The 12111-nt window shown below is 43.7% G+C and overlaps 1 protein-coding gene across 1 annotated transcript in view; it reads right to left on the bottom strand.

Annotated features, from left to right (window-relative positions):
- The window catches only part of si:ch211-266k8.4 (TBC1 domain family member 10A), an 86779-nt gene that overhangs the window by 45243 nt on the left and 29425 nt on the right, over positions 1-12111 (bottom strand). The window contains exon 11 of the mRNA XM_034177210.1: positions 9557-9577. Within this exon, the coding sequence (XP_034033101.1) occupies positions 9557-9577 (21 nt within the window). The remainder of the gene's footprint in view (positions 1-9556; positions 9578-12111) is intronic.

A 12111-nucleotide genomic window follows, 5' to 3' on the forward strand; every position in this document is an offset into this window, starting at 1 on the left:
GAGGGCAACAGGTTGAAGAGGTGAAAGCTGGGGTGTGTATTGTCCTTGAGAATGTTCTTGGCCCTACTAAGACAGCGGGAGGTGTAGATGGTGGAAATGGAGGGCAGAGGACAGCCAGTGATTTTTTGGGCAGTGTTTGCTACCGTCTGCAGTCTCTTCCTGTCAGCTTCAGTGCAGCTGGAGTGCCACACTGACACAGCGTAGGTCAGCAGGCTCTCTATAGTGGAGTGATAGAAGGTCACCAGCAGGTTGTGCTTAATTGCTCTTTCCTAAGCACCCTCAAGAAGTGTAGTCGCTGCTGGGCCTTCTTGACCAGTGCTGCGGTGTTGACTGACCAGGAGAGGTCAGCAGTGATGTGAACCCCTAGGAACTTGAAGGACTCCACTCGCTCCATGTATTCACCATTGATGTACAGGGGGGGCAGGGGCAGTTTTCTTTCGACGGAAGTCCAGGATGAGTTCCTTAGTCTGTGATGTTTAGTGCCAAGTTGTTGGCTGCACTCCACTCGACTAGTTTTTGGACCTCATCTCTGTAGGCCGCTTCGTTTCCCCCTGTTATCAGTCCTACCACTGTTGTGTCATCAGCAAATTTAACGATGATGTTCTCTGAGTGGGTGGGGGTGCAGTCAGATGTGTAGAGCGAGTAGAGAAGTGGGCTCAGCACACAGCCCTGGGGGGAGCCGGTACTGAGAGTACGGAAGGAGGAGAAGTGAGGACCAAGCTTCACCTGCTGTGGTCGGTTGACCAGGAAGTCTTTGATCCAGGAGCAGGTGGGCAGTGGGATCCGCAGGTTGGATAACTTGGGGATAAGGATGTCCGGTATTATGGTATTAAAAGTTGAGCTATAGTCAATGAAGAGCATCCTGACATAGCTCCCTTGTTTCTCCAGGTGAGTCAATGCTGAGTGAAGGGCAGTTGTTATTGCATCTTCTGTGGCTCTGTTAGACCGGTATGCGAACTGATGCTGGTCCAGGGTAGGGGAGACAAGCTTTGATCTCTAGAAGTGTTTGCTGAAGATGGAGGGAGGTGGTGGCCAGCAGGCTAGAATCAGTGTGCAGTTGAGCGTCTAACAGGAGCACTCTGACATCATGGTGTGAGTGTGAATGGGAGGCATAATTGTAAAACACATTCAATTTCAATTTATTAATTTATATAGGGCCAACCCACGACAAAGTCGCCTCAAGGCGCTTCACACAATTCATAACGAATTTAAAATCAAAATTAAAATCAAGAAAAGCACAATAAAGATAAAACACAGTAGAATTAAAAAGAAATTACAAAGCAAACATAAAAACAAATTAGATTAATAAGACAGTCTAAAAAGTGGGTATTCAGTCTTGATTTAAAAGTCTCCAGCATGTCAGAATGCCTAATAACTGCAGGTAGATCGTTCCAATGAGTCGGACCACAGTAGGAGAAGGCTCTATACCCCACAGACTTCTTGTTCACACTCAGAACACACAGAAGCCCTGCGAACGCAAGGGCCACGCAGGTACGTAGGGCTAAACCAAGTCCGCCAGGTAGGAAGGTGCCAGTCCGTGAACAATTTTATAAACCAACAATAAGACTTTAAAATCCGATCTGGCAGAAACCGGTAGCAAATGAAGGGATGCCAGAATGGGTGTAATGTGGTCAAACCTTCTACTTTGTGTCAAACGTCTGGCAGCAGCATTCTGTACCAACTGAAGTCCTCGAATGTTAGACTGCGGCAGGCCAGAAAACAAAGCATAATAATCCAGTCTGGAACAAATAAACGCATGTATCAAAGTCTCAGCATCAGCCATAGAAAGGATGGGACAAATCCTCGCCACATTTCGCAGATGGAAGAAGGCAGTCCTCGTAATATCTCTAATGTGGGGGCCAAAAGACAACGTAGGATCGAAAAATACTCTAAGATTCCTCACTTTGTCCATATGATGCACAACACACGAACCCAAATTAAGAGCCAGCTGATCAAATTGATGCCGACGTCTGGCTGGACCAAGAACCATCATTTCAGTCTTATTAGAATTCAAGATAAAACACATTTCATCTCAGATGAAACAGCATTGTAGAAACACAGTCCAACTACAGTTTAAGATAAAACCCCAGTGGAATTCTACATGAGGATACATGGTTTTCAATGCCGGGGGGAGACTTTATTCTCCACAAATCACTTCCTGGTCAAGCATTATTATATTTATGCTATAATATAATTTTAAATACTTTTTTGCTGCAATGCCTAAACGTGCATAAAGAACACTGAACCCATGTAATCCCCCAGTTGTTATTTATTATAATCTTAGAGAGTTTAAACTGCTAACAACTAATCCCGTGCAAATATCTATATCTGCCAGTCCTCTGGCAGCTGCAGCTCACTCATATTTGTCACAACCCTTTGAGTTTGTTTGAATATGTTATAACCAACGGGATCAACATCTCCTCACGCAAACGTCTTAACTTGTTATTCATTTACTACTTGGCAAGCAATAAATTCTTCTTGCAGTTTGTTTCTGTGTTTGCTTTCTGTGTGAATCTGCAAAACCTGTAAGAAAAGTTCTCTAAAGAAGTGTGGTATTAAGTGGCAGCTCTGCAAACACAACCTTCAACATGTATGTAATGATCAGAGAATCAATGGGCCCAACTGATTAAACATTTGTGTGTGTGTGTGTATATATATATATATATATATATATATATATATATATATATATATATATATATATATATACACACACACACACACACACACACACATACATACACACACACACACACACACACACACACACACGAGGTCTGTTAGAAAAGTATCCAACCTTTTTATTTTTTTCAAAAACTATATGGATTTGAATCACGTGTGATTGCATCAGTCAAGCTTGAACCTTTGTGCGCATGCGTGAGTTTTTTCACGCCTGTCGGTTGCGTCATTCGCCTGTGAGCAGGCTTTGTGTGAGCAGTGGTCCACCCCTCTCGTCGGATTTTTATTGCGAATAAATGTCTGAACGATTTGGAGCTTTGCTGCATCAATTTTTTCCAGAAACTGTGAGAGACCTCCAGGTGGTAACCATTCGGAAAATTCAAATGGCTTTGAGGGACAATTTTATGGGGATTACACAGATTAAGGAGTGCTCCAGCCGGATTAAAGACCACCCACAGCTGCTGAGAGCGCGCCGCGCTCCGAGCGCCGATCGACAGGCTGAAACAACCAGATCATTTCCAACGTGAAGGGTTTGTTGATCCGGGACGTCGTCTGACTTACATAAAAATGGCAGGAGATGTGGACATCAGTACTTTTTCGGCACACTGCACTGTTACAGGAGTTTTTTTTTCATGGAAAGAAAAGCGGACGGATGCGCCACCGTGCCGCTCATGGCGCAGCACAAAACCACCTCCGTGTTGGTCTCACAGGACGGCTTTGAGATGGCTTTCAGTCGTGTGACTAACCGAGAAATTGTGGATGAGCCTGGACATGCCAGAACATGTCCTGTGAGGCTTCATCACGGCGTTGCTTTGCGCCATGCGGCACCGCCGCAACACACGGAATTCCTCCGCTCCTCTTTCCATGACAAAAACTGTGCTGTTCATTTCCAAACTGGACGCTGTGTTTTATCCGGGACGTCGTCTGACTAGCACAGGAATTGCGGAAGACGTGGACATCAGCACTTTTTCGGCACATTGAGAGACGTGCGGAGGAATTCCACGTGTCGCGGTGGAGCCGCATGGCGCAAAGCAACGCCGTGATGAAGCCTCACAGGACATGTTCTGGCATGTCCAGGCTCATCCACAATTTCTCAGTTAGTCACACGACTGAAAACCCACCGACAGCCGTCTGAAAGCCATCTCAAAGCCGTCCTGTGAGACCAACACGGAGGTGGTTTTGTGCCGCGCCATGAGCGGCACGGTGGCGCATCTGTCCGCTTTTCTTTCCATGAAAAAAAACTCCTGTAACAGTGGAATGTGCCGAAAAAGTACTGATGTCCACATCTCCTGCCATTTTTGTGTAAGTCAGACGACGTCCCGGATCAACAAAGCCTTCACGTTGGAAATGATCTGGTTTCAGCCTGTCGATCGGCGCTCGGTGCGCTCTCAGCAGCTGTGGGTGGTCTTTAATCCGGCTGGAGCACTCCTTAATCTGTGTAATCCCCATAAAATCGTCCCTCAAAGCCATTTGAATTTTCCGAATGGTTACCACCTGGAGGTCTCTCACAGTTTCTGGAAAAAATTGATGCAGCAAAGCTCCAAATCGTTCAGACATTTATTTGCAATAAAAATCCAACGAGAGGGGTGGACCACTGCTCACACAAAGCCTGCTCACAGGCGTGAAAAAACTCACGCATGCGCACGAAGGTTCAAGCTTGGCTGATGCAATCACGTGATTTAAATCCATATGGTTTTTGAAAAAAATAAAAAGGTCAGATACTCTAACAGACCTCGTATATATAAACATGCAGAATGCGCATAGCTCCCGCAAAAAGTGTGCATGCTGATTTATGAATGGTGCACACTGGACTGCATGTTTCCAATGCACAAAATAGCATGTATTGTCCATTTAATGTGTTTGCCTTCACGATTATACAATTTGGGGTGTGTCCACCCGAGTGCGCAAAATTATCAGATGTGAACATGCAAATTGGTGAAGTTTAAGATGAAAAGTAAATTCTTTAGGTCCAGATTGCATATCAAATCTGGGTGTTAAATTATTGTGCTCAACAGACTCCAACAGACTCTGAAACTGAGACACTGCCGTCTCCTCGTAGACAGATTAAAAGAAAATAAAAATAAATGCAAACTTTGGGCATATTTAAAGAGTTATGCATTCACATTGTGCTTATTTTGTTAAGAGCAACTGTCTCCATGCGTAATAGGTGGACCATAGTTCTACGCATTTCTGTACTGTACGCAAAGTACATTTTAGTGCACACTTTTACACGAAGGCTACATACACACATATATACATATACACATACATATATATACACATAGATACACACACACATATACATATGAGACCGGTATTTCAATAACAAGCAGTAACCACAGCAACCTGGGGTACTCCCTAGGTTGCTGTGGTTACTGCTTGTTATTGAAATACCGGTCTCCTCTGTTGAGGTACTGGAGAGATCAATCTCCACCTATCTAAGGAGATGGTTAGGTGTACCGAAAAGCTTTAGCTCCATTGGATTGTACAGCACAGGCAGCAAGTTGCAGCTGCCTGTAACATCGGTTGTAGAGGAGTTTAAAGTGACAAAGATACGGCAGGCCATGATGTTGCGAGACAGTAAGGATGAGAGAGTGCGGCAGGCAGATATTACCGTCAGGACAGGTCGCAAGTGGTCAGCCAGTAGAGCACTCAGAGGTGGAGAACCGGGCTGTACCAGGCGGACATCGTGGGGACAGTAGCTAGGGGCAGGCTTGGACTGGGTTGTTCAACTAGGACAAGCTGGGAAAAAGCAAATCTAAATGAACGACAATACATGGTGCAGAGACAGATCCGTAAGGTCGAGGAGGAGACCCGGCATGTAAAGGCCATAGCCATGAAAAAGCAAGGCAGCTGGACGAGATGGGAAGGAGTACAAGAGAGGGGTTTGACTTGGCGGGACATCTGGAGTATGGAAGCATACCAGATAAAGTTCCTTCTGTGCTCAGTTTATGATGTTCTGCCGACCCCATCAAACCTCTACATATGGGGTTTGGTGGAGAGTCCCAACTGCAAGCTCTGTGGGAAGCCAGCCAACCTGGAGCATGTCCTCTCATCTTGCCAATCAAGCTTGGCCGATGGAAAATTCCGGTGGCGTCATGATAAGATTCTGTCGCAGTTGGCAGATGGGGTTGAGCAGGCAAGGAAAAAGGTAAAAGACCTTTCCAGCAGGCTCTGCTTTATCAATTTTGTCAAGTCAGGCGAGGCAGCTGCCGCAGGACGTAGGAACAGAGGGATTTTGGCCTCAGCAAAGGACTGGGAGATGCAGGCAGACCTGAGGAAGCAGCTCAAATTCCCAGAGGAGATAGCCCACACTAGCCTTAGACCAGATATGGTCCTCTGGTCTAGGAGCACTAAACAGGTAGTACTCATAGAGCTGACCGTACCCTGGGAAGAGAGGATTGAAGAGGCACATGAGCGCAAGAAGGGGAAATATCAAGGCCTGATACATGACTGCCAGCAAAAGGGGTGGAAGGCCTGGAACCTGTAGGGGTTTTGCTGGGCAGTCACTTTGGAGGATGCTGGGGCAGTTGGGAATTGAAGGGGTGGCTAGGAAGCGCTTGATAAAATACATCACTAGGCAGGCAGAGGCAGCATCCAGATGGATTTGGATTCATAGGGATGTGAGGTGGCAGAGCCAGGCTGTGGAAGGATCAATGGCAGAGAGTTGAGTGGCGGTCAGCGGGAGTAGATTCAGGACGCTGGATTTGCTGTCAAGCCCTCCCGATGTGTCATGGGCTTAATTTGACGAAACATCAAAAGAAGGGAGGGTGCCCATCTGATGACCTGCAGTAGCCACTCAACTTCTGCCATGTGCTGGTGCCTGAAAAGATGGAAGGTGAGGAGAGAGCGATGCCACTGGCCCACAGATGGTGCAGGGCAGAGTACCTGTAAAGGTGGGCAGGTTGCGATAATCCTATCATATATATATATATATGTGTGTGTGTGTGTGTGTGTGTGTGTGTGTGTGTGTGTGTGTGTGTGTGTGTGTGTGTGTGTGTGTTCTCCACTCAGATTGCAATAGCCAATCACAGATTAGCCTTTGTCCATCATTTACCTGTATTTTGGCATGCTTGGTGCCAGAAAGTTATGTTGGATCCAAAGGGATCCAGAAAGGCTAGGACCAAAAGTTATATTGGATCGGTTCCCACTGACCAATAGCGTTAGAGCTTACTGCCAACAGCTAGCCAATCAGAGTACGGTATACAATTATTCATGAGATGACATCACTAATGATGTAACGGAGGTCAGGAACTTGCTGACAGACTGTTAAAAAATGGCAACAAGCATGTCAACAACAGCAGAAAGTCGTCTGCCAGTGAGGTTTGCTGAGTTCACAGAGGAGGAACTGATGGAAATATTGAACTCCAAGGATGCCAAAAACACTAAGAAGGTAGACAAGCACGATACTGACATTTTAGAAGCATTCATATGCTGTTCACAAAATAAATTGATCTAATTTACTTGACTGTTTGTTGTTTGCTTAATTTGGGAGGGGGGTGGAGAACATAATTGATGGATGGTAAGGAGTCCAACAGAGAAATATTGGATGAAGAAAAGTTATATTGGACAAGGTGAGGCGTATTATACAAATAATGGACTCCTTACCATCCATTATTTGTAATTTATATTATATTTATATATATATATAAAAGATATAACTTTATCGATCCCTTGGGAAGTCTCCCTCAGGGAAATTGAGAACCCAATAGGACCCGAAACACGTGAACTATGCCTAGGGAGGGCGAAGCTGGAGGAAACTGGTGGAGGCCTGCAGTGGTCCTGACATGCAAATCGGACTGGGTACAGGAGCGAAAGACTAATCAAGCCATCTAGTAGCTGGTTCCCTCCTAAGTTTCCCTCAGGATAGCTGGCGCTCCTCGCTGGCAGTTTTATCTGGTAAAGCGAATGACTCAGCGAACGTTCAAAAAAATCTTTCACACATAAATGTCGTGCAACATCGTACGATCTGCTTGCCACTATGTGCAGCTTCTCAAGTGGAGTAAAGAAGTGAACAGAGCGAGTAGTTGCATCAGCACGCCACATCAGAGCACAGTTCGTCTAAAGGTTTATAACGAGATGTTAAATTTATCATAAACATACTTTTACAGCTGTACACAAAAAGGAAAGAACATGCAACTGTTTTACCAAGCCATGACAATGTAAACATGGCAAATAATTACCTTTTTAAGATGGCTCCAAATGCTTTCTCCAGCTCATTCAGCATGTACAAACGGCTGCTGCTTGAGCGGTCCTCTGTGATTCAGGAAGCGATTGGAGCCATTTTCAGCAGCCAACTTGCAGAGAAAATGATTAATCAGTTATGAAATAATTATTTTATATACACAGCATTATGTGCAAAGCGCGTGGCAGCCAGTGGAGCAAAGCACGGCGTCCAGCTGGGAACACAGTGGGTGGGATCGTTATGACGACATGTGTGCATCAAAGTCCTTCAAGTGACAGGGCACCTATATTCTCAAACTTTAAATGGGTAAGAAGAACGGCTCACTGGCTTGGGCCGGGCATGGAATATGAGAAAACAAGTCTATGAATGAACCCTAAACTTTCCGAAACCTTGAAAACAAAATCTTCAAAGTAACTCAAGGGATGGACACATGAATGTGTGGGACTGAATTTCCACCAATCATTAAGAAATACAAACAGCACGATACTGTGCAATAAATGTATTTGGAGGAAGCAGTTCTCAAATATGGAGTGAGCGTGCAAGAAGACGACTAGCGAGGGAAGCCACCAAGAGAACTCCAAAGGAGTTACTGGCTTCGGTGATTGGAGAAAGTGTGTGAATTTTCTCCCTCAAACAAAGAGTCAGAGGGAGAAGAAGTGAGAATATGGAGGAGGAGTGTCAGGAGAGGAAAACTGATGCAACTGAAGAACCATGAATAAAGGAGAGAAAACAGGAAAGGAAGGGAGGGGGAAGAGAAGGGCATAATGGAGGAGTTGGCCTTTTCATCTTTGATCCCTGCTGACCTGTGAGATTTGACCCCAACCACATCCTGTCATTCACAGACTGTCACTCAATGCACCTTAAAGCTGACTACAAGGTCAAAGTTCATCCTCCAGAGGCTGAGATAACTAATGTTGTGTAGTGAAGAGTAAGATGGAAGTAGACAAAGAGAGGAGAGGGTTGAACGGACGCCAGGACATATTCGTAGTGTTAGTACTCAGGAGAGAGAGAGAGAGAGAGAGAGAAAAAGTCAAGAGGAAGAGAGACTGGGCAGGGAATAAGAGTGAGAAGACAAGAAAGCAATAAAGCTGGAACACCACCAAGCAAATCTAACAGGATCAACAATATTTAATATCTCCCAAACTAGTACAAAATGTAACTTACTATACAACCCCTGGCAAAAATTATGGAATCACCGGCCTCTGAGGATGTTCATTCAGTTGTTTAATTTTGTAGAAAAAAAGCAGATCACAGACATGACACAAAACTAAAGTCATTTCAAATGGCAACTTTCTGGCTTTAAGAAACACTATAAGAAATCAAGAAAAAAGATTATGGTAGTCAGTAACTGTTACTTTTTTAGACCAAGCAGAGGAAAAAAATATGGAATCACCCTGTAAATTTTCATCCCCAAAACTAACACCTGCATCAAATCACATCTGCTCATTGACATTGACCCTATGCCATGACATTGACCCTATGTGTCTTTTTGCAAGGAATGTTTTCAGTTTTTACTCTATGGCAAGATGCATTATCATCTTGAAAAACGATTTCATCATCCCCAAACATCCTTTCAATTGTCCAAAATATCAACGTAAACTTGTGCATTTATTGATGATGTAATGACAGCCATCTCCCCAGTGCCTTTACCTGACATACAGCCCCATATCATCAATGACTGTGGAAATTTACATGTTCTCTTCAGGCAGTCATCTTTATAAATCCCATTGGAACGGCACCAAACAAAAGTTCCAGCATCATCACCTTGCCCAATGCAGATTCGAGATTCATCACTGAATGACTTTCATCCAGTCATCCACAGTCCACGATTGCTTTTCCTTAGCCCATTGTAACCTTGTTTTTTTCTGTTTAGGTGTTAATGATGGCTTTCGTTTATCTTTTCTGTATGTAAATCCCATTTCCTTTAGGCGGTTTCTTACAGTTCGGTCACAGACGTTGACTCCAGTTTCCTCCCATTCGTTCCTCATTTGTTTTGTTGTGCATTTTTCGATTTTTGAGACATACTGCTTTAAGTTTTCTGTCTTGACGCTTTGATGTCTTCCTTGGTCTACCAGTATGTTTGCCTTTAACAACCTTCTCATGTTCTTTGTATTTGGTCCAGAGTTTAGACACAGCTGACTGTGAACAACCAACATCTTTTGCAACATTGCGTGATGATTTACCCTCTTTTAAGAGTTTGATAATCCTCTCCTTTGTTTCAATTGACATCTCTCGTATTGGAGCCATGATTCATGTCAGTCCACTTGGTGCAACAGCTCTCCAAGGTGTGATCACTCCTTTTTAGATGCAGACTAACGAGCAGATCTGATTTGATGCAGGTGTTAGTTTTGGGGATGAAAATACAGGGTGATTCCATAATTTATTCCTCAGAATTGAGTGATTCCATGTTTTTTTTCCTCTGCTTGGTCTAAAAAAGTAACCGTTACTGACTGCCACAATTTTTTTCTTGATTTCTTATAGTGTTTCTTAAAGCCAGAAAGTTGCCATTTGAAATGACTTTAGTTTTGTGTCATGTCTGTGATCTGCTTTTTTTCTACAAAATTAAACAACTGAATGAACATCCTCTGAGGCCGGTGATTCCATAATTTTTGCCAGGGGTTGTAGTTTTGAAAATATGGTATACTTAAATTGAGATAAAAGCACATCCTGAATATCTGTAAAAGAAATGTATGTATTTAAATGAGCCTCAAAAGCACCAACTAAAGTGGACTTTCTCATATCAAGTGGCAAACATGTCGACACTAAAGCCTGCCGACTTTTTCTTAACCCTGGAGATACAAAACGAACCAGCATCCTGACACCTTATGGCACCAGAAGGCAGGTAAGGCTCAGCAAGTTCTGCAACACGGCTGGGCGCATTGATTGTTGACAGGATGCCAGTAAACAGAGGCCACGGTGTGATATTGTTATTTCTGCTTTTCTGTTTTTTTTCCTCTTAAATGAATGAAATAAATATTAAATAAAAAAAAAATATGATCAAATCTCCTGGTTTTATTCAGAACTCGAGCAGCTGTATTCTGAATCATCTGAAGGCATCTCAGTCATATGTGGTCAGAGATGGAAAACCCCAGCTTCAGGGAGTGAAATCCTAACTTGTACCGTTACTCCCTGTGCAAAACCAGTGATTTCACCGGTAGTGAAAACTTTCGATTCCAATTCAATTGAATTTATTCACCTTATAGAGCGCCAAATCACGACGTCGCCTCAAGGTGCTTCACAGAAAGCACAATAAAACAGTAAAAAAAGTAAAATAATAATAAAAAGCATAATAACAATATGTTAATCACACAAAAAGAAAAAAAAATGCGTCTTCAATCTGGACTTGAAAGTCTCCACAGAGTCCGGTTGCCTCACTGATGCAGGGAGATCCTTCCACAGAACGGGGCACGATAAGAGAAAGATCTGTGAACCACAGACTTTTTATTCACCCTAGGGAACCAAAGTAATCCTGCGTCCTGTGAATGCAAAGCCCGGGCTGGTACATAGGGTTCAATTAGGTCATCTAAGTAGGGAGGTTCCAGTCTGTGAACAATTTTATAGGCCAGTAGCAGGACCTTAAAATCTGATCTCACAGGGACAGGAAACCATTGAAGAAACGCCAAAATGGGTGTAATGTGATCAAACATTCTGCTTTGTGTCAAAAGGTCTGGCAGCAGCATTTTGAATCAAGTGAAGACCCCTAAATCTGGACTGTGGTAAACCAGAAAATAAAACATTGCAATAATCCAATCTGGAAGACACAAATGCATGAATCAAGGTCCCAGCATCAGCCATAGACAGGATGGGACGAATCTTCGCTATATTTCATAGATGGAAGAAAGCAGTCCTCGTAATATGGAGGTCAAAGGACAACATAGGATCAAAAATTATCCCAAGGTTCCTCACTGTCAGTATGATGTATGACGCACTAGCTGGTCAAATTGATGCCGATGTCTCACTGGATCAAGAACCATCATTTCGGTCTTATAAGAATTTAAAAGCAGGACGTTACTAGACATCCAGCTTCTCACTGATGCAAGGCTTCGAAAGATTTTTATGTCAGTGAGATTACCAGCAGTTATTGCCATGTACAATTGAGTATAATCAGCATAAACACAGTGAGAACGACTGGACAGATATGACGTCAACCACGCAAGGGCACTTCCAGTAATCCCAAAGTGATTCTCTAGCCTATAGAGTAAAATATGATGATCCACGGTATCAAACACAGCACTGAGATCTAACAG

This window comes from Thalassophryne amazonica, chromosome 8 (assembly GCF_902500255.1).
Source record: "Thalassophryne amazonica chromosome 8, fThaAma1.1, whole genome shotgun sequence".
Lineage (NCBI taxonomy): Eukaryota > Metazoa > Chordata > Actinopteri > Batrachoidiformes > Batrachoididae > Thalassophryne > Thalassophryne amazonica.